At 36.2% G+C, this 21,935-nt stretch overlaps 1 protein-coding gene across 5 annotated transcripts in view; it reads left to right on the plus strand.

Moving 5' to 3' along the window:
* Window positions 1–21,935, plus strand: part of IFT88 (intraflagellar transport 88) — a 162,155-nt gene that overhangs the window by 110,555 nt on the left and 29,665 nt on the right. For 4 of the 5 annotated variants that reach the window (XM_047722866.1, XM_047722862.1, XM_047722864.1 and 1 more), the window contains 3 exons: window positions 14,306–14,358; window positions 16,563–16,628; window positions 19,985–20,091. In XM_047722866.1, the coding sequence (XP_047578822.1) occupies window positions 14,306–14,358; window positions 16,563–16,628; window positions 19,985–20,091 (226 nt within the window). The remainder of the gene's footprint in view (window positions 1–14,305; window positions 14,359–16,562; window positions 16,629–19,984; window positions 20,092–21,935) is intronic. The other variant, XM_047722863.1, reaches the window with a different exon arrangement.

Genomic DNA, 21,935 nt, shown 5'->3' on the forward strand with positions numbered 1-21,935 from the left:
GCAGAGCAACCAGAGCACATGCAGCACACGCTGGAGACATTTCCTGAAGAATCGGGCCCTGAGCAATACATGAAGTCTTCATAAAGTCATAATGTTCAGGAGCAGGAGACATAACTGGTTTTTGTTTTGTTTTTGTTTTTGTTTTTAAGATTTTATTTATTTATTTGACAGAGAGAGACCACAAGTAGGCAGAGGGGCAGGCAGAGAGAGAGGAGGAAGCAGGCTCCCTGCAGAACAGAGAGCCCGATGTGGGGCTCAATCCCAGGACCCAGGGACCATGACCTGAGCCAAAGGCAGAGGCTTTAACCCACTGAGCCACCCAGGCGCCCCTATAACTGGTTTTTCTAATACACAGAAACACACAGAGATTTAGGTAAAATGAGAAGACAGAGGAATTACCCCAAATGAAAGAACAAGATAAGGCCACAGACAGAGATCTGAGTGAAACATACAAGTAACATACATGATGGAGAATTTAAAACAGTGATCAAAAGGATACTCACTGGACTTGAGAAAAGAATAAAAAATATCAGTGAGACCCATAACACAGAGATGAAAGAGTTAGAAAAGAATCAGAGATGAAGAGTGCTATAAATAAGAGTAGAAACATGCTTGATGCAATGAACAACAGGCTGGAAAAAGCAGAGGAACAATGTGGTGACCTGGAAGACAAAGTAATGAAAAACAATGAATTGAACTAAAGAGAGAAAGAAGAATTATGCAAAATGAGAAGTGACCCCATCAGACATAATAGCATTCATATTATGAGAGCCCAAAGAAGAGAGAGAAAAGGGGGCAGAAATTTTATATTTTATAATAGCTGAAAACTTCCCTAATATGGGGAAGGAAACATATCCAGATTCAGGAGGCACAAAGAATCCCCATCAAAATCAACAAAAGCAGGGGCGCCTGGGTGGCTCAGAGGGTTAAAGCCTCTGCCTTCGGCTCAGGTCATGATCCCAGGGTCCTGGGATCAAGCCCCACATCGGGCTCTTTCCTTTGTGGGGAGCCTGCTTCCTCCTCTCTCTCTCTGCCTGCCTCTCTGCCTACTTGTGATCTCTCTCTGTCCAATAAATAAATAAAATCTTTAAAAGAAATCAACAAAAGCAGATCCACACCAAGTCATATTTGAATTAAACTAGCAAAATATGGTGATAAACTATGGTGATAAAAATCTTTTTTTTTTTTTTTTAGATTTTATTTATTTGTCAGAGAGAGAGAGAGGGAGAGAGAGCGAGCACAGGCAGACAGAATGGCAAGCAGAGGCAGAGGGAGAAGCAGGCTCCCCGATGAGCAAGGAGCCCGATGCGGGACTCGATCCCAGGACGCTGGGATCATGACCTGAGCTGAAGGCAGCTGCTTAACCAACTGAGCCACCCAGGCGTCCCTGGTGATAAAAATCTTAAAAGCGGGAGCCTGGGTAGCTCAGTGGGTTAAAGCCTCTGCCTTCGGCTCGGGTCATGATCCCAGGGTCCTGGGATCGAGCCCTGCATCAGGCTCTCTGCTCGGCAGGGAGCCTGCTTCCTCCATTCTCTCTGCCTGCCTGTCTGCCTACTTGTGATCTCTGTCAAATAAATAAATAAATAATATATATATATATATATATATATATATATATATATATATATATGTGTGTGTGTGTGTGTATATATATATATATATATATACATATATATTTTTTTTTTTAATCTTAAAAGCAACAGAAGAGGACAGTTACTTATAAGGGAAAACCCATAACGCAATCAGCAGATTTTTCAGCAGAAATTCTCCAAGCCAGAAAGGAGTGGAATGATGTCTTCATAGTGCTGAATAGGAAAAATCTGCAACCAAGTACTCTATCTAGCAAGGCTAACATTCAAAGTAGAAGGAGAAGTAGTTTCACAGACAAAAATTAAAAGAAGTTCATGACCATTAAACCAGTCCTGCAAGAAATACTAAAGGGGACTCTATGAGTGGAAAAGAAAGACTAAAAGTAACAGTATGAAGGTAGAAAACACAAAAGCAGTAAAAATGAATATTTCTACAAGAAATCAGTCAAAGAACTCACAAAAGAGAAGGATATAAACTATGACACCATATACCTAAAACATGGGGAGGAGACATTTAAAGAATGGATTGAAAGTTAACCATCAGCTTCATATAGAATACTATATGCAGAAGATGCTGTATACATCTAATGGTAACCACAAATCAAAACTAGTAAGTATGTAAAGAATAAAGAGAAAGAAATCTAAATACATTATTAAAGAAAATCAGCAAACCATGAAAGAAAGATAAGAAAGGATCAGAGAAAATCTCCAGAAACAACCACAAAACAAGTAATGAAATAGCAATAAATATATATCTATCGATGATTACTTTAAATGTAAGTCATTAAATGCTTCATCACACATAGGGTGTCAGGGTGGTTAAAACAAACAAGACCCCGCTTATATGCTGCCTATAAGATACTGACTTTAGACCTAAAGATACCTGCAGATCAAAAGTGAGGGGATGATGCAAATGAATGTCAAAAGAAAGCCAGAGTAGCAATGTTTTATCAAACAAACGAGACTTTAAAACAAAGACTAACAAGAGACAAAGAAGAACACTTTTTAATAATAAAGAGGACAATCCAAAAGAAGATAAAACAATTGTGTAAATATTTATGCACCCAAATACATAAAGAAAAACAAACATGAAGGAATCAATAATAATACAATCAATAATAATACAATAACAGTAGGGGACTTGAGCAACATATTTACATAAAGGGACAGATCATCTAAAAAAATCAAGAAAACAATGGCTCTGCATGACACTCTGGAATGATATATTTAACAGATGTGTTTGGAAAATTCCATCCTAAAATGGCAGAATGCACATTCTTTTCAAGTGTGCAGAGAGCATTTTCCAAAATATATTAGGCACAATACAGGCCTACACCATTGCAAAAAAACTGAAGTCATACCATGCAGCTTTTCTGACCACAACACAATGAAACTAGGAGTCAACCACAAGGAAAACTCTGGAAAGACCACAAATACATGGAGGTTAAATAACATGTGACTAAACAATGAAAGAATCAAAAGGACATTAAAAAAAGAAATAAAAAAGTACATGCAAAGAAATGGAAATGAAAACATGAGGGTCCAAAACCTCTGGGATAAAGCAAAAGTGGTTCTAAGACAGAAGTATATAGCAATACAGACCAACCCCAAGAAGCAAGAAAAAATCTCAACCAACCAACCTAACCTTATACCTAAAGGAGTTAGAAAAAGAACAACAAATAAAACCTAAAACCAGCAGAAAGGAGGAAATAATAAAGATCAGAGCAGAAATAAATGATACAGAAATTCCAAAAAAAAAAAAAAACAGTAGGACAGATCGATGAAACCAGGAGCTGGCTCTTTGAAAAAATTGATAAACCTCTAGCCAGGCTTATCAAGAAAAAAAGAGAAAGGTTTCAATTCAGTAAAGTAACAAATGAAAGAGGAGAAATAACAGCCAACACCACACAAATAGTTATGAGACTATTATGAAAAACTGTATACCAACAAATTGGATGACCTAGAATAGATGGGTAAATTGCCAGAAGTATATTAAGTTACCAAAACTGAGACAGGAAGAAGTCGAAAATTTGAAGAGACCAATAACCAGCCAAGAAGTTGAATCAATAATCAAAAACTTCCAAAAACAAAACTCGAGGACTAGATGGCTTCACAAGAAAATTCTACCAAACATTTAAAGAAGAGTAAATACCTATTTTCTCAAACTATCCAAAGAAATAGAAATGGAAAGAAAACTTCCAAATTCATTCTATGAGGCCAGCATTACCCTGATACTGAAACCAGATAAAGGCAACACCAAAAAAGCACTATGGGCCAATATCTCTGATGAACATAGACGCAAAAGTCCTCAATAAAACGCTAGCAAACTGAATCAGACAATACATTAAAAAAAAAAAAACCCACAATCAAGTGGGATTTATTCCTAGTTTGCAAGGGTGATTCAATATTTGCAAATCAGTTAACATGATACATCACATTAATAAGAGAAAGGACAAAACCATGTGATCATTTCAATAGATTCAGGAAAAGCATTTGACAAAGTACAACATCCATTCGTGATTAAAAAAAAAAAAAAAACCCTTAACAAAGTAGGTTTAGAAGCAACATACCTCAAAATAATAAAGGCCATATATGAAAAACTCACAGCCAACACTATCCTAAGTGGATAGTGAGAACTGAGAACTTTTCCTCTACAGTCAGGAATAACTTATTTCTTTGCATGTACTTTATTTCTTTTTGTCCACTCACAACTTTTATTCAGCATTGTAGTAGAAGTCTTAGCCACAGCGATCAGACAACAAAAAGAAATAAAAGTCATCCAAATTGGAAAGGAAGAAGTGAAACTTTCACTATTTGCAGATGACATGGTACTCTGTATAAAAACCCCAAAAGACCCTACCAAAAAAACTGCTAGAGGGGTGCTTGGGTGGCTCAGTTGGTTAAGCAGCTGCTTACTGCTCAGGTCATGATCTCAGGGTCCTGGGATCAAGCTCCACAGCGGGCTCCCTGCTCAGCAGAGAGCCTGCTTCTCCCTCTCTCTCTCCCTGCTGCTCTGCGTACTTGTGCTCTCTCTGTGTCAAATAAATAAATAAAATCGTTTTTAAAAAAATAACTGCTAGAACTGATATATGAGTTCAGCAAAGTTGCAAAATACAAAATCAACATACAGAAATCTGTTGCATTTCTGTACACCTGTATGAAGAAAGAGAAATTAAGGAATTAGTCCCATTAGTCCCATTTACAATCACACCAAAAATAATTAGGAATAAACCTAACCAAAGACATAAAGACCTGTATTCTGAAAACTATAGAACACAGATGAAAGAAACTAAGGAGGATATGAAGAAATTGAAAGACATTCCATGCTCATGGATTAGAAGAGGATATATTATTAAAATGTCTATATTGCCCAAAGCAGTCTACACATTTAATTCAATCATTATCAAAATAACCAATAGTGTTTTTCATAAAACTAGAACTAATCCTAAAATTTGTATGGAACCACAAAAGACCCCAAATAGCCAAAGTAATTTTGAAAAAGTAAGCCTGAAGGCACCACAACTCTGGCACTAAGTTATATTACAAAGCTGTAGTAACCAAAACAGTATGGTCCTGGCACAAAAACATACACATTAGATCAATGGAACAGAATAGAAAACCCAGAAATGAGCTCACAACTATATGGTCAATTAATCTTCAACAGAGCAGGAAAGAATATCTAATGGAAAATTTCTAATGGAAAAAGATAGTCTCCCCAACAAATGGTGTTGGGAAAACAGGACAGCTACATGCAAAAGAATGAAACTGGACCATTCTCTTTTACTATACATGAAAATAAATTCAAAATGGATTAAAGACTTAAATTTGAGACCTAGCCATAAAAATCCTAGAAGAGAGCACAGGCAGTAACCTCTTTGACATCGACCATAGCAGTTTCTTACTAGATAAGTCTCCTGAGGCAAGAAAAGCAAAAGCAAAAATAAACTATTGGGACTACATCCAAATAAAAGACCTCTGTACAGTGAAGTAAACAGTCAACAAAATTAAAGGACAACCTACAGAATGGGAGAAGATATTCACAAATGGCCTATCCAATAAAAGGTGATTATCCAAAATATATCAAGAAGTTATAGAACTCAACACCCAAAATACAAATCCAATTAAAAATGGACAGAAGACATGAGCAGACATTTCTCCAGAGAAGACATACAGATAACCAAAAGACACGTGAAAAGATGCTCATAATCACATCAGGGAAATACAACTCAAAACTGCAATGAGGTACCCCTCACACCTGTTAGAATGTCTAAAATAAACAACACAAGAAACAACAGGTGTTGGCTAGGATGTGGAGATAGGGGAACCCTCTTGCACTGTTGGTGGGAATGCAAATTGATGCAAACACTGTGGAAAATAGTATGGAGGTTCCTCAAAATGTTAAAAGTGGAACTACCCCATGATCCAATAATTTTACTAGTAGGTATTTACCGAAAGAATGCAAAAATACTAATTCAAAAGGAGACATGCACCCTGATGTTTATAGCAGCATTATTTACAATAGCCAAAGTATGGAAACAGCCCAAACGTCCATCAGCTGATGACTGGATAGAGAAGATGTGTGTGTTTCTGTGTCTGTGTGTGTGTGTGTGCATGTGCGCATGTGCTGGAATATTACTCAACCATAAAAATAGAATGAAATCTTGCCATTTGCAATGATATGGATGGAGCTAGGACTATAATGGTAAGTAAAATAAGCCAGTCACAGAAAGACTAATACCATATGATTTCACTCAGGTGGAATTTAAGAAACAAAACAAGTGTGCAAAGGGGGAAAAAAGAGAGAGAGGCAAAGCAAGAAACAGACTTTTGACTACAGAGAACAAACTGATGGTTACTGAGGGGAGGTGGATGGAGCAGGGGGTTAAATAGGTGATGGTGATTAAGGAGTATACTTTTACGCTGAGCACCAAGTCATGTATGGAATTGTTGAATCATTATATTGTATATGTGAAACTAATATAATACTGTATGTTAACCAGAATTTAAATAAAAACATTAAAAATTTTAAAAATAAAGTAGGAGTCAACAACTACCCACTACTACAGATTGCCTGTTTTTTATGGCTTGAGAGCTAAGGCTGGTTTTTTTGTTTGTTTGTTTTGTTTTTAAGATTTTATTTATCTAGGGCCTGGGTGGCTCAGTTGTTAAGCGTCTGCCTTCGGCTTAGGTCATGATCCCAGGGTTCTGGCATCCAGCCCCACAGGCTCTCTGCTCATTGGGAAGCCTGCTTCTCCCTCTCCCACTTCCGCTGCTTGTGTTCCCTCTCTCGATGTGTTTCTGTCAAAAAATTAAAACCTTTTTTTTTTTTTCATTTTATTTTATTTCTTTTCAGTGTTCCAGAATTCATTGTTTAAAAAAATATATTTTATTTATCTGAGGGACTCATGGGTGGCATAGCCCATTAAGCATCTGCCTTCAATTTAGGTTATGATCTTGGAGTCCTGGGCTCAAGTCCCGCATCAGGCTCCCTGCTCAACAGGGAGCCTGCTTCTCCCTCTGCCTCTCTGCCTGGCTTGTGGTCTTTCTCTGCCTCTCCAGCTGGCTTGTGCTCTCTCTCTGACAAATAAATAAATTTTTTTTTAAAAAGCATTTTATTTATCTGAGAGAGAGCGAGAGAACATGAGTGGGGGGGAAGGGCAGAGGGAGAGGGAGTAGACTTCCTGCTGGGCAGGGAGCCTGACGAGGGGCTTGATCCTAGAACCTCAAGATCATGACCTGAGCCAAAGGCAGATAGTTAACTTATTGAGCCACCCAGATACCCACTAAGACTGGTTTTATACCTTGTTAAATGGCTTAGAAAATAAGAGTATTTGTGTCACGTGAAAAGAAGACAATGAAGGAGAAATTAAGACAAGTTCGGATAAACAAAAGCTGAGGGAGTTTATTACCAGTACACCTACCCAACAGGAAGTGCTAAAGGGTATCCTTCAGGCTGAATTGAAAAGTCACTAGACAATAACTCCCAAGACCTAAGAAAATATTAAAGAACACTTGTTAAGGTAACTTCATAGGTAAATAATAAAAGCCAGTATTATATTTTTAGTTTGGCTTATAACCTTTCTTTTCCCTATATAATTTAAAAGGCAAACATAAAAGAATGCACAGAAAAGGAATGATGAGAATCAAAATAGTACACTAAAAAAAATCAACTAAATACCCAAAAAGGGCAGTAATGGAGGAATTGAGGAACTAAAACATGAAATACACAGAACAAATATCTAAAAAGAAGAAGCAATCATCCCATATTAGTAATAACATTAAATAGAAATAGATTAAAATCTTCCAGTAAAAGAAAAAGATTGACAGATTAAATAAAATCAGTATCCATCTGTAAGCTGTCTGCAAGATACTGAATAAGCCAATAACAAGCAGGAAAATTTATAAATATGGAATCAGAGATAAATAAAACAGAGAACGGCAGTATAATAGAGAAAATCAGTAAAACCAAAAGTTGGTTCTTTAAGAAGATTAATAAAATTGACACATCTTTAGCTTAGATTGATGAAGGAAAAGATAGAATACTTAAATTACTAAAATTATAAGTGCACGTAGGGTCATTACTACCAATTTTGAAGAAACCAAAAGATTACAAGAATACTATGAACAGTTGTATGCCAACAAGTTAGATAATATAGATAAATCAGACAAATTCCTGGAAACACACAATCAACTAAAACTGATTCAAGAAGAAATATAAAATCTGAATAGACCTGTAACTAGTAGGGAGATTGAATGAAGTAATCAAGTATTCCAACAAAATAATCCCTGGACTAGATAGCTTCACTGGTGAATTCTACTGAGATGATTGATGTTATGTGTCAACTTGACTGGCCACTGGGTGCCCAGATTAATCATTATTTCCAGAAGAAACTAACATTTGAAATGATGGACCGAGTAAAGCAGATTGCCCGGCTCACTCTAATATTCATATAGAATCTCAAGGGACCTTGAACAGCCAAAACAATCTGAAAAAGAAAAAAGTTGGAGTTCTCACTTTCTGATTTCAAAATTTGGTGCAGAACTGCAGTAATCAAAACAATATTGACACAAAGACAGACATGGAGATGAATGGAATCTAGGACTCAGGGAGAAGTCCTCATGTATATAGTAAATTGATTTTCAACAAAGGTGCCAAGACCATTCAATGAGGAAAGGACAATCTTTCCAATCAAAGGCACTCAGAAAACTTGATCTCCACGTGGATATCAAGGAATGAAGTTGGACCCTTACCTTACCCCCATATAAAATTTAATTCAAAATAGATCAAAGACCTAAATGTAAGACCTAAAAGTATAAAACTCTCAGAATAAAACAGAGGGGAAGATATTTATCCTGTTGGATTTGAGAATGATTTCTTAGATATAATGACATCAAAAGCACAGGCAATAAAAAAAAAAAATAGATACATTAGACTTCATCAAAATTTAAAACTTTTTGGACATAAAAAGCCTCTATCAACAGAATGAAAAGATAGCCCACATATTTGCAAGCATATATCTGATAAGGGACTATATCTAGACTATATAGAGGACTTCTGTGATTCAATAACAACAAGAACAAGAAAACATTTTAAAAATAGACAAAGGATTTGAGTAGACATTCCCCCAAAGTGGTATACAAATGATCACTAAGCACACAGAAGTATTCTCAACATCATTAGTCATTAGGAAAATGCAAATCAAAATCACAAGGAGACACCACTTCACAGCTTTTAGGGCAGCTGTTACATTTAAAAACAACAACAAAAAAAAATAATAAAATTACATGGAGAAATTGTAACCCTGTACATTGTGGATAGAAATGTAAAGTGGTATTTTATGGAAAATCACTTGGTGGCTTCTCAGAAAGCTAATCTTAGAATTACCATATGATTCAGCAATTCTACTCCTAGATATATACAAAGGATTGAAAGCCGGAACTTAAACAGGTATTTGTATATGCATAATTATAGCATTTTTCACAAAGGCCAAATGGTGGAAACAACGCAAGTAGCCATCACTGATGAATGGATAAACAACAAAATGTGGTTGTATACATGCAATGGAGTATTACTCAGCCATAAAAAGGAATGACATTCTGACACATGTTACAACATGTTACATGCTACGACCAGGAAAACATCATGCTAAGCGAAAGAAGCCAGACACAGAAGGACAAATATGGTGTGATCCCACTTGTACAAAATCTCTAGAATGGGCACATTCACAGAGACAGTATATTAGAGGTTACTAAAGTCGGGGGAGAAATGAAGGGTTAATACTTAGTGGTTGTGTGGTTTCTGTTTGGCCAATGGAAAGGTTTTGAAAAGACAGTAGTGGTGATTGTACAACATTCTGAATATAATTAATGCCACTGAAGTGTGCACCCCAAAATGACCTAAAATGGCAAATTTTTTATCATGTATACTTTAATCATAATTTTTAAAAATTAATGTGATACACCAAAAGCCTTTGAATTATACATATTAAATGAGTGTATTATATGTTACATGAATTGTAATTCAATAAAGCTATAAAAAGAGGGTACCTAGTATATTATTTCATTCATGTAAAGTTCAAAAATGCTAAATCAGTGTTAAAAAGTCAGGATAGTATTTGCCTTTGTAGATGAAGGAAGTAAAGTTGGAAGGGAGTGTGAAGAAGGCTTCTAGGGTGTTGGCAATATCCTGTTTCTTGAACTGCAGGGCAATTACATGAGTCTTCACTTTATTATGGGTTATTGAGCTGTGTAATATGTTTTGTGAACTTTTCCATATGTGTTATACTTCACAATAAAAGATGTAAAAACTAAAGAAAAAAGATAATGTGAGCAAAGAAAGGCAACATTTGTCCTAGGCTGGGGGAGCCATTTGGAAATGTAGGGAGAAGGGTATTTTTATTGTCATGATGATGGGGAAGCACTGTGGGTATTAGGTAGGCGCCTCCAAGGATGGTAAACATTCAGTAATGTGCAGAGAACCTGTGCAGTGAGTTGTCTCACCCTAAATGCCAGTAGCACCTTCACAAAATGCTACATTAGAACATGTTGATAGTATGGTTTTGTTCCTGAGAGTTCATCTTAAAACTTAGTCTTTTCTCTGGGGCCATTCAGTGTATTAAGAGGAGCATCCTGGTAACTTCATAGGTAAATACGTGCCTCAGGAATGTAAGCCTGGCTCTCGTCATTCCAGCAGCTGAAAGGGGCTGAACTGAGCATCTCCTTGCTCCAGAAGCAGACTCTGCCCCATCCTTCAGTTTTCTGTCCAGCACCCTGGGCTGGAGTCTTCCTGGCTACACAGAGGGGTTGTCCAACTGCTTCTCAGTCACATTTCCAGTCTGTTTTCCTTTTTGTAGTTTCATGCCTACCCCCTCTTCCTCAGAGCTGGTGATTCTAATTCTTGAGCATTTCTTATGCTTGCAGAGAAGATCTGAACACCTGTTTTCAGTATGCTGTTGGCAAGCACTTGAGTTTTATCTTTCTTTGCCCTGCTAAAGTCAAGTTTCACTTTTTTTTATCCATCATCCATCATTTGTGTATGGTTTTAAAGTTTCATCTGAGACAGAATTTGAACTCATCTTTCTTATCCTCCCTGTTTTGGGGGGTGATTTCCGGAAACTCATTGTAAAGTAAAAGATTTTTACTCTGCCATCTTAAATCCAGAAGTCATGACTTTCCAGTCGTGCTTACTTATTCCAAATACAGAGATCATAATTCTCCCCTGTGGTAATTCTCAGACTCTATCCCTCATTACTTTCTGAAAGTGTGACACACGGGATTTATATGGGATATTATCCTGGTAAATACTGTTGGGACAGTGACCTTAGGCAAGCTTGTCTGCATCTCCATTTCCTTCTCCTTGAAGATGAACAGGTAGAATGAATTGCTGTCTGAGGCTACTTCCACTTCTAAAATTTCATAATTCTATAATTTAAAGCTAAATCATTGTCGATTTAAAATACTTCAAACTTTTAATACAGTCCTCTATTCATTATACTGTGCTAGGCAATTTATAACCAGTTTGCTGGGGGTGCTGGGGCAAGGGGATGTTATTTTAAATCACTATGTCTTTAATGTGCTATCTGTAAAATAGTAGTATTTTTCTTTACTTTGAGGATTGGGGAGAGAAGTAGGCATTCATTCAAGAAGTAAACTTGACTTATTATTTATAAATTAGGTTCTGATAGTAAGATAAAAGAGACAAGCCAAAACAATTAGCTTTTTCATTTACTTTTGGGCAAAACTGTCCTAACCTATATTAATAGCGTCTGGGCTCTCTCTAGTTACTAAAAGTAACAATAGGATCATGGCAGTTTAATTCCAAAGATTAATAAAATACATCTATCTCATGTCCTAAATTGTACTTCGTTTCATTTATTATACATGACAGCTTATCAACTATTGTAATGCATAAAATCTTGTGATGATCATATACATTAAATCATTATCCAATTATCTGTGCTAATGGAACTGAGCAATGTCACAGATAATCTGCAGTAATGATCTACTATAATTAATAACCCAGAATGTTATCTACTCCTTCTTAACAGTAAGTCACTGAACTCTGTTCTTCCTCTCTTCACTGGACTACTTTAGTGGTTGAAAATAATTAATCCATTTTCCATATAAGGTTGAAAATAATTAATCCATTTTCCATATAAGTATGCATATCCATGCATACACTACTGCTCTAGTGTTTTTTAAATTTCCCAGTAGGTGACATTCATGAAATAAGGCTTTCCTAAAGAAGAGAAAAGAAGTTGTTATAATAATAACTAGTGTTTATTTTTTACATATATTGCGTTATTTAATCCTCACAACAACTTTACAAAGTAGGTACTATTGTTATCCCCACTTTGTAGATGAGTAAACAGAGATGGAAGTTTAAATAACTTATCAAGTTCACAGAATTAAAAGGTTACCAAACTAAAAATCATAATCCCAACCTTGAAGGAAATAATAAAGATACATACTTGAATATGTAAATGAGAAGGAATTAATGATTAGTGATCTCCCAGTATATATCAGGCATCATGCTAGGTCCTAGAAACACAAAGACTCTGCTTCCTTCAGGAATTTATAGTTTAATAAGATATTTCAAAACTTAATATATTATAGTAAATACAGTGCTAACAGATTCTAGGACATTAGAAGAGTGCCTAAAATGTCTAATCCTGTCAAGTGTGGAAGAGCATAAACGAGGTTGGAATGAGCCTCCAAGTAGAAGTAATGGTGTGTGGAAAGACCAGGAGTCTAGAAAATGCAGTGAATGCAGGGGACTCTGTCCTCCTGTTTGGACTTGTAGCATGAAATGTTAGGCAGGGCACCATGGAAGTGGAGTTGGAGAGGCAGCAAATGGCTAACAGTGGATGAACTGGATTAGGACCTTGGAGTTAACATGTAGTTGGAAGGGAGGTGATACATTTTAAAGAGGGAAGTAATGTGATTAGATACATGTTTTCTTTAGATCAAAGGGGATGGCTGTGTAGGGAGTGGATTTGAGGTTAAGTAATTTGCCCAAGTAGTAGGGCTGTGATTTAAACCCTGATTTAATCTAACTCCAAAGCTGGTAGCTGTGCCATCAATTTGAGTAGGGGTGAGGCTATCTGTCTTTGAAGTCATCAGGTAAATGGAAGGAAGAGTCTAAAAAGAAAGAAAAACATTCAGTTATTTCCTAGTCTTTCATTTCTTCAAATTTTGTTTTCTTATTTTCTTAGATATTTGTAAGTGTCTTTAGAAATCCTGGTCATGATTACTTATTTTAGAAAAAGACATTGGGAGATGGGGAGGAGAAGTGAGTTGGGGGATATCAGAGTGGGAGACAAACCATGAGACACTGTGGACTCTGAGAAACAAACCCCAAGGGTTTTGGAGGGGAAGGGGTAAGGGGTTGGGTGAGCCTGGTGGTGGGTATTAAGGAGGGCATGTATTGCATGGAGCACTGGGTGAGGTGCATAAACAATGAATTTTGGAACACACACACACACAAATTTTTTATAAAGGAAAAGGTTATAAAATTTGAGGGGGTCAGGTATCTTATTTGGCTTTGTATTCCCCAGATTTTGTATAAATGGTCCATCTGATAAGTGTTGGTTGAATTACATAATGTGGTAGTACCCTCAAATACTGCATAATGGAATCTTAAAAAAAAAGGTTAAGAACCTGTAGCCTTGCATAATAAAGCAGGATCACCAAAAAAAAAAAAAAAGAAAAAAAAAAAAAGAAAGAAAGAGAGAGGGAAAAAAATTTTAAGAGGGAAAAAAAGGATGAATACAATTCTTTTTTACTCTTTCTTTATCTGAAGCCCAATTATTCACACACAAGGTCAGAAATTGCTTCATGGGTACTAAATTTGCAAGCCTAAATTTCTAATCCTTAGGGTACTAAGCCAAAGTATAAAATTATGGCAAAGATATGATAATGTTTAAAATAGAATGCAGTTGTCTTTAGCCAAACAGGTTAAGTGGTTCACATAAAATCTAAATAAGGCATGAACTAGATTGAAGGACTCTTAAATTTAAATTTTCTAATATGCATATGATAGGTAATAATGAAAGAAATTATATATATGCTGTTGTCAATAATAAAGATCTAATCAAAGGCCAAAAAAGCATTTGAAAAAACTTGAAAGATACTATAGATGTATAGCTTTATAAAACTGATCATCACAGATTATTTCTATTTCATCTCTGATTTCATATAATTTATTTCTTTTATAGGCCTACACAAGTGAAATGGCAGCTGATGGTAGCTAGTTGTTTTAGAAGAAGTGGTAAATGCTTTAATTTTATTCATTTTATATACTTTACTTCTTTATATCTTTTAGGTAATTATCCACATAATAGTTTTCCAACTGCATATTTGTTTATTAAAACTTAGCTTTTGATTACTATACCTATTGAACCATTATATGAGAAACATAGTAATTACGACATACAAAAAAAAGGCTTACAAAGTGGATCTTAATCATATAATCCATCACTACTATTAAGAACAGTCATTATTTTTCAAAGTTAACATGTAATCATTTTGACAACTTTGTCTCAGAAAAATAGACATTCTGTACACATTAGTTTACATTTCCATTTTCTGTTCACCTAGTTCTAAACATCCTTGTATGCTCTGCCAAACTTTCGAAAACTGTCTCACACCAGAGGAGCCTGAAGAAGGCCCTGGACCAGAACAACTGGGGCAGTGTTTTCTATACCAAATATCACTAGGTATCTTTGTGTTTTCAGGAACTGTTTTTATTCCATCCTGTACTGCTACACTTGTCCTGAAGCATGGAGCAGGGCAATATTAGTCGTGTTAGACTAACCAGGAAGTGAATCATATAATTAAGACTTTCAGCAGAGATTAAGTAAGGAGATAAATGTTAATAGATTTGTAATCCCTCTTATAGAGCCAAATGATCAGGAAAATAAATTCCTCAATCCAAGGGGAGCACAGATGTGACAGTATTAACAGTGTTCTCATCCTGTTTTGTAGGTTTCTTTCTTTACCCCCGTGAGCTCCTTCAGAATGACAGGAGTCCTCAAATCATTTAGATCATTGGTCTTTGCTGTTACTGTATTTCCTATGAGATCTATAACATCACTGTCCTGTATGCACATGTTATTGATATCAGAGTGAGTTCTGAGTTACCAGTGTTCATTACTGTGTCAGGCCTATGTAAAATGTACATACATATGAGGTATTCTGAGTGATTTAAGACGGAACCTCCCTTGTGTTACTGAAGTACAGATCAGAAGAATAGAAGCTGATATTTATTGAGAGCTTCTGGATGCTGGGTACTTCCTGTCTCTCTTGCATCCAGTTCTCACCACAGCTCTTGGAGGGTCAGCATGGCTAGGTTTTGTGTATAGTGGGGCACAGAAAGAGTCATTGTTTACTGAGATTTTAGCAAAGATCAAAAATTCATTTTTTCCTATTCTTTGCTGCTATGAAGCTAAATTTATTGTATTATAAAACAAAATGCTTTCTGTAAACTTTTTAATGTTTCAATTTTTAAATTTTTGAATTTGTGAGTTCTTCTGAAATAATCTTTAATTTTTAGAAATTGAATAGATCTTAATTTTTGACACTGTTTTTAAGAACTAAACTAAGTTTCTCTTCTTAAGCTTTTTATCTTCTTTTTTTAAAGATTTTATTTATTTATTTGACAGAGAGAGACACAGCGAGAGAGGAAACACAAGCAGAGGGAGTGGGAGAGGGAGAAGGAGACTTCCTGATGAGCAGAGAGCCTGACATGGGGCTCGATCCCAGGACCATGGGATCATGACCCAAGCCGAAGGCAGATGCTTAACAACTGAACCACCCCAGGCACCCCTCTTTTTTTTTCTTTAGATTTTATTTTATTTATTTGACAGAGAACAGGAGAGCACAGGGAAGGGGAATGGGAGAGGGAGAAGCAGGTCCCCCACTGAGCAGGGAGCCCAATGTGGGGCTTGATCACAGGACTCTGGTATCATGACCTGAGCCAAAGGCAGCCACTTAACTGAACCACCCAGGTGCCCCAAAGACTAAACTAAGTTTTGGGGCGCCTGGGTGGCTCAGTGGGTTAAGCCGCTGCCTTCGGCTCAGGTCATGATCTCAGGGTCCTGGAATCGAGTCCCGCATCGGGCTCTCTGCTCAGCAGGGAGCCTGCTTCCCTCTCTCTCTCTCTGCCTGCCTCTCCGTCTACTTGTGATCTCTCTCTGTCAAATAAATAAATAAAATCTTAAAAAAAAAAAAAAGACTAAACTAAGTTTCAGTCATCACCCTTTTACTTCTGCTCTACCCCTTTTTCAAATTTCTCTGTACATTTTCTTTCAGAAGTTATATTAATCATAGTTTATATATGCTTGTGGAAAACATGAAAGTCTTCTTATTAAACCAATAAATGTGCCAGTGTCTTGAATTAAAATTACTACTTTGTTGAATCTTATTAAGTTTTATAATCTGCTAGTGTGGTTTTTTTTCTTCTTTTATTTATAGGTAACTACCAAAAAGCATTAGATACTTATAAGGATATTCACAGAAAATTTCCAGAAAATGTTGAATGTGAGTTTACATCTTGTAACTTTGAAGCTATAAGTTCTCACATTTTATGTCATTAAGTATGATAACTACATTTGCTACAGTAATTGCATATATAACTACCAGCCTATAATTTGTGATACATGATTACACATATGGTTATATGATCAGAAATTTTGACTATGCAGGTACATTGTATAGAATTTAATTTTTGATGGAGTATACCACTGGGTTCTCTTTAGTAGTAAACATCTGTATTTCAGGTTTTATGAAATTTGAGGAATAAATTTTTTTTAGGTTCATAAACTGATGTTTTATAGAAAACACATTTTTTAAAAATTATTTTTTTATGAGAGAGAGAGGGTGCAAGCAGGGGGAAGGACAGAGGGAGAGGGAAAAGCAGGCTCCCTGGGGAGCCCAGTGTGGGGCTGTGTCGCAGGGTCCCCAGATCATAACCTGAGCCAAAGGCAAACACCCCACCGATTGAGCCACACAGGCACCCCAGAAAAGGCATTTTTAACTCCACTTAATATGCAACTTTCTGAGGTTGAAAAATACTTTCAGAGTTTATGAAAGTAGAACAATCATTCTGCTCATACAGATAGCAAATGAATTTTAACGTTACTTTAAGTTTAAAACATTATGTTGGTATTGGGCTTATTTCCCTTTTGTGAAGTTCGCTTTGTAGAAAATACTTATTTATTCTCCATCTTGTTGCATAATGGGTTTGATGTAACTTAAAGTAATAATGTGAAGTATTACGGGAGTTCCATAAACAAAATCACAATCAAGAAAATACAAAAGATCCATATTCACATGCTGCCTACTCCCACTAAACTGTGTATTTGGCCCTGAATAGCTTTGTACCTAAAGGAAGGAGAAAAAATGTAATCAGTTATATAATCTTTTCTATTTATGAGGAAACAAAGTAATTCTTGGGAGGACAAAAACATTTCTAACTCTTCATTTATGTTGTGAAGCCAAAAGATATATTTGATAAGATCAATTAAAGTTATAGCAGCTCCTTGCTTTTGTGACATCCCCACAGCAAATAAAATGTTTGAAAGAATTCTTAATTTTGTCTTTCAGTAACAATGAACACTATAAACAATCCATTTCAGTTCAGTAAGATAAATCTTTTCCATGCCAAGTTTTCCAGTGGCCCAACCTGATCTGGGAATGATATGTACTGCATGTTCCTTCATTAATTTTTTTCTCCATTTGGCTTTTGTGAAAGATCAACAACAGAGAGCTCAGAATTATGACCTTTGGTAGCATCTTAGGAGCAAGAACTTTTCTAATGCTGATTAGAAGCTGATTTGTTTTTACAGGGGTAGTTTGCAAATGCCATCAGGAAACAGGCTATGTGGGAATTACATGTAAAACTTTAAAAAGCACAAATTTCTAACTCAGCCTACAGAGATTCTCATTTAGGTTTGCAGTAGACACAGATATCTTTCATTTCCTTTTTTTTTTTTTTTTAATTTTTATTTATTTATTTGAGAGAGGGATTGAGAGAGCGCATACAAATGGAGGGGAGGGGCAGAGAGAGAGGGAGAACCAGACTCCCTGGCTAAGCGGCTGAGCGGCTAAGCAGGGAATTTGATACAGGCCCAATCCCAGGACCCCAGATTATGATCTGAGCCGGAAGTCAGATGCTTAACCAACTGAGCCACCCAGATGCCCCTCCTATGTCTTTTTTATAAGTTTTTTAGGTGATTCTTAATCTCAGTCACTTTAGGAAACTGGTGATTCAGAGATTAAATGAGTGGTAGCAATATCTTTTGTAAAAATGAAGCAACCCAAAAGTCTGCTGGGCAAACTTCACCACCTTGGCACCATTGATATTTAGGATGAGCTGATTCTGTACTGCGGGCGGCCATCCTACGGATTATAAAATGTTTTAGCAGCATCCCTGGCCTCTACCCACCAGATGCTCCTAGCACTTCCCTCCCTTGTTACAAAAACAGAAATGTCCCCAGACATTGCCAAATTGCATTGACAGAATTGCTGCTGATGAAGAACCCCCGCAGTGGCTATAGTACCTCTGCACTGGACCAATACAGGGAGAATCTGCACGCAAGTCCAAATGTCTTTCTTTATTGAGAGTTTAAGATTCACACTAAGGTGCCCCTAGCCAGCTCAGTGGGTGGAGCATGTGACTCTTGATCTCAGGGGTGTGAGTTTGAGCTCTGTGTGGGTGTAGAGATTACTTATAAATAAAATACTTTTTAAAAAAAGATTCACTCTAAAAACTGAATGAATGATTACCTGTGCCATAGGGAATGTTCAAGATGACTTCGGCCTGGATAATTTTCAAAACAAATTATAATTTGTCTACCTTAATTACAGTGATAGAAAAAAAAATTTGGTGTAATATCTTATTTTGAACAGAGTAGTTTTCTGATAAACCCGATAGGGTAATTCATATTTAAAACATATTCTTCAGTTAGCAAAAATTGACCAGCTCTAGAGAGTTTAGATGACATACTAAATTTCAGAGACCATCTACCAAAAACAATGATTTTTATTTTACATTAAATATTTCTAAGCTACTCTTTCTAAGGATAGGTAGGTAAGAGAAATAGTTAAGTATTATTTGTAAAATATATGTAAATTATGTTCTTATTATGATTTAAGATAAATGTATACATGGGCAATTTATATAGTGACATTTTAAATCATTTTGGTACCATTACTTTTTTTTTTTTTTTTAAGATATTTATTTATTTGACAGAGAGAGAGAGGGGGGGGTCACAAGTAGGCAGAGAGGCAGGCAGAGAGAGAGGAGGAAGCAGGCTCCCTGCCAAGCAGAGAGCCCGACGCAGGGCTCGATCCCAAGACCCTGGGGTCATGACCTGAGCCGAAGGCAGAGGCTTTAACCCACTGAGCCACCCAGGCGTCCCGGTACCATTACTTTTACAATATGTTAGTGGTCATGAATTGCTGACTTACAAATTCTTGTGGAGTGATGCTACAATGTTGGTATACAGCACTGTTCAAGTATTGTGGGCATGACAGAAAGAAAACAGATGAAAAATTCCTGCGAAGAGAAAGGCAATAAACAAATACATATGTCAGTAGTCATAAGTGGTGTAAAGGAAAAGCAGATAAAGACATAAAGAGTATGGGAAGGCCTCTAAGTAAATGGTGTGGTCTCACCTGAGGGCAGGGCAGGTAAAGAGTCTGTCCCTTTAGGTCCTCTTTCAAGGAAGACCGTTTCCATAGGGCCAGAGAATACAAACTGTAGTTAATTTTTAATAGAAACAAACACTATGAGTATCATTCCTAATTGTGTCCCAAAAGATTGAGACTTTGATTTGTTATATTTTCAACATTGTGCATTAATATTTTTCTAAAACTATTTTTTTACAATTTAGGTCTGCGTTTCTTGGTTCGTCTCTGCACAGATATTGGATTAAAAGAAGTTCAAGAATATGCAACAAAACTCAAGAGATTGGAAAAAATGAAAGAAATAAGGGAACAGGTATCTCATATGGGGCGAAAACTGCTGTCTGTTAATTTTCAAAATGTCAGCCTTCTGTAGCTCAACTGAGTGATTCTGAGGGCTTCTCTCAATAAAATAAAGTTGAAATTTTTTTCTGCTATGGCACAAAAGTAAGAATAGCTAAAATTCTACTTTGAGGATAAAATTATATCAAGAACCACTTCTTAATAGGAGAAAGTGCATCAGAATCAACATACATGGATGATTGCTCATAGACAAATCACTGTAACTTTCCCCAACACAAAATAACTTACAGATTAATTTATGCAGTTAATTTCAATTGGAGTGTCCTGTGGCCCATGGAAGCCAAGCTAAAGACTATATAATAATAGTACTTTCACTTTAAGCCTTTTCATTATGTAGTAGAACATGTCTCTGAGGATAATATTAATATACATGGAAGCATTTTATTTTTGTGTTTCATGCAATATGTGGAATAACCATGTTCTTATTTTTACTTCTTTAAGAGAATAATCTCTCCTAGGTTTAAGACTGAATATTTAAAAATTTAACATGATTTTTGAGTGTCTGCCTTTCATTGAAAGAAAATATATTCTTTAAGATTAGACTTTTTCCAAGAAATTAATTATCTTGGATAATTAAATTTAAAGTCCATATTTGGTTTCAAAGTATGGTTATCTTTGCTTTGAGATGTGATCTGGTTGTTTTATTCTCAGTTGTTTAAGGATTATGAGCATGACATAAATTTTTACCTTAAAAATCCTATAAAATATCAAGTTGGCATTAAAATGCCATGGTAGGGTATACAGTTTAAAACTTGCTGCAAAGACCAATTTACTACCATTAATCAGTTGCTAAATTAGGTAACCTATGTGAAGGCTTTGTCAAATTAAATGGGTATAAATCAAAATTCAGGTTATCATAATTGTCCTCATAATCACTATTAAATGTGTTTCATTAAGAAGAATCAAACATAAGTATATATTTTCAAACCAAGAACATTATTTAGAGCTTAAAATTAGTTGTTATATCAAGTTACTTAGTATAGAACCATGAAATAGTCAAAGTCTTTAAGACTTCCTAAGTTTAGGGGTGCCTGGGTGGCTCAGTGGGTTAAGCCGCTGCCTTCGGCTCAGGTCACGATCTCAGAGTCCTGGGATCGAGCCCCGCATCGGGCTCTCTGCTCAGCAAGGAGCCTGCTTCCTCCTCTCTCTCTCTGCCTGCCTCTCTGCCTGCTTGTGATCTCTCTGTCAAATAAATAAATAAATAAATCTTTAAAAAAAAAAAAAAGACTTCCTAAGTTTAATCATCAGTAGTTTAAGTTTATACTGAACAGAAAACACACAACTAATACAAATTATGGATCACGCATAATACTCTTCTTGCAACTTACAACCTTAAACAAGAAAACTGGCATATGCATTACCATCTCTGATTTAGTAGACTTCCAGTGTTTTACATAATAAGTAGCAGCCCTTCTAACTCGATAACTCCTTCTAACTCCCTTCTAAAAGCCCTTCTAACAAGGGTTGATAACTCTAGCTGTAGGAAGTCTGATTCTGAGGAGTCCCTGGGAAATGAACTTTAAGGGCAGAGACCAAATATGCCCCCTTTAAAGAGATGCAGAGTTGCTTTTGCACAATTTTCTTATTGCTTGATTTCCCCATGCTTAGTTTGAGCCATTATTTATACTGTGCTCTGGTCTGGTCTTTGCAGTACTTCATCTTTACATAGGCTTCCTCTCTCCCATTGTCTATCCTCTTACCTCATCTTCTTTCCTTTATGCATTCTCTCTCTTTGTCTGGCTGACTGCTGTGAGCTAATATTCTTGTGGACTGTTGGATCTTACTATTAAGAATGAA

This window comes from Lutra lutra, chromosome 3 (genome assembly GCF_902655055.1).
Source record: "Lutra lutra chromosome 3, mLutLut1.2, whole genome shotgun sequence".
Classification (NCBI taxonomy): domain Eukaryota; kingdom Metazoa; phylum Chordata; class Mammalia; order Carnivora; family Mustelidae; genus Lutra; species Lutra lutra.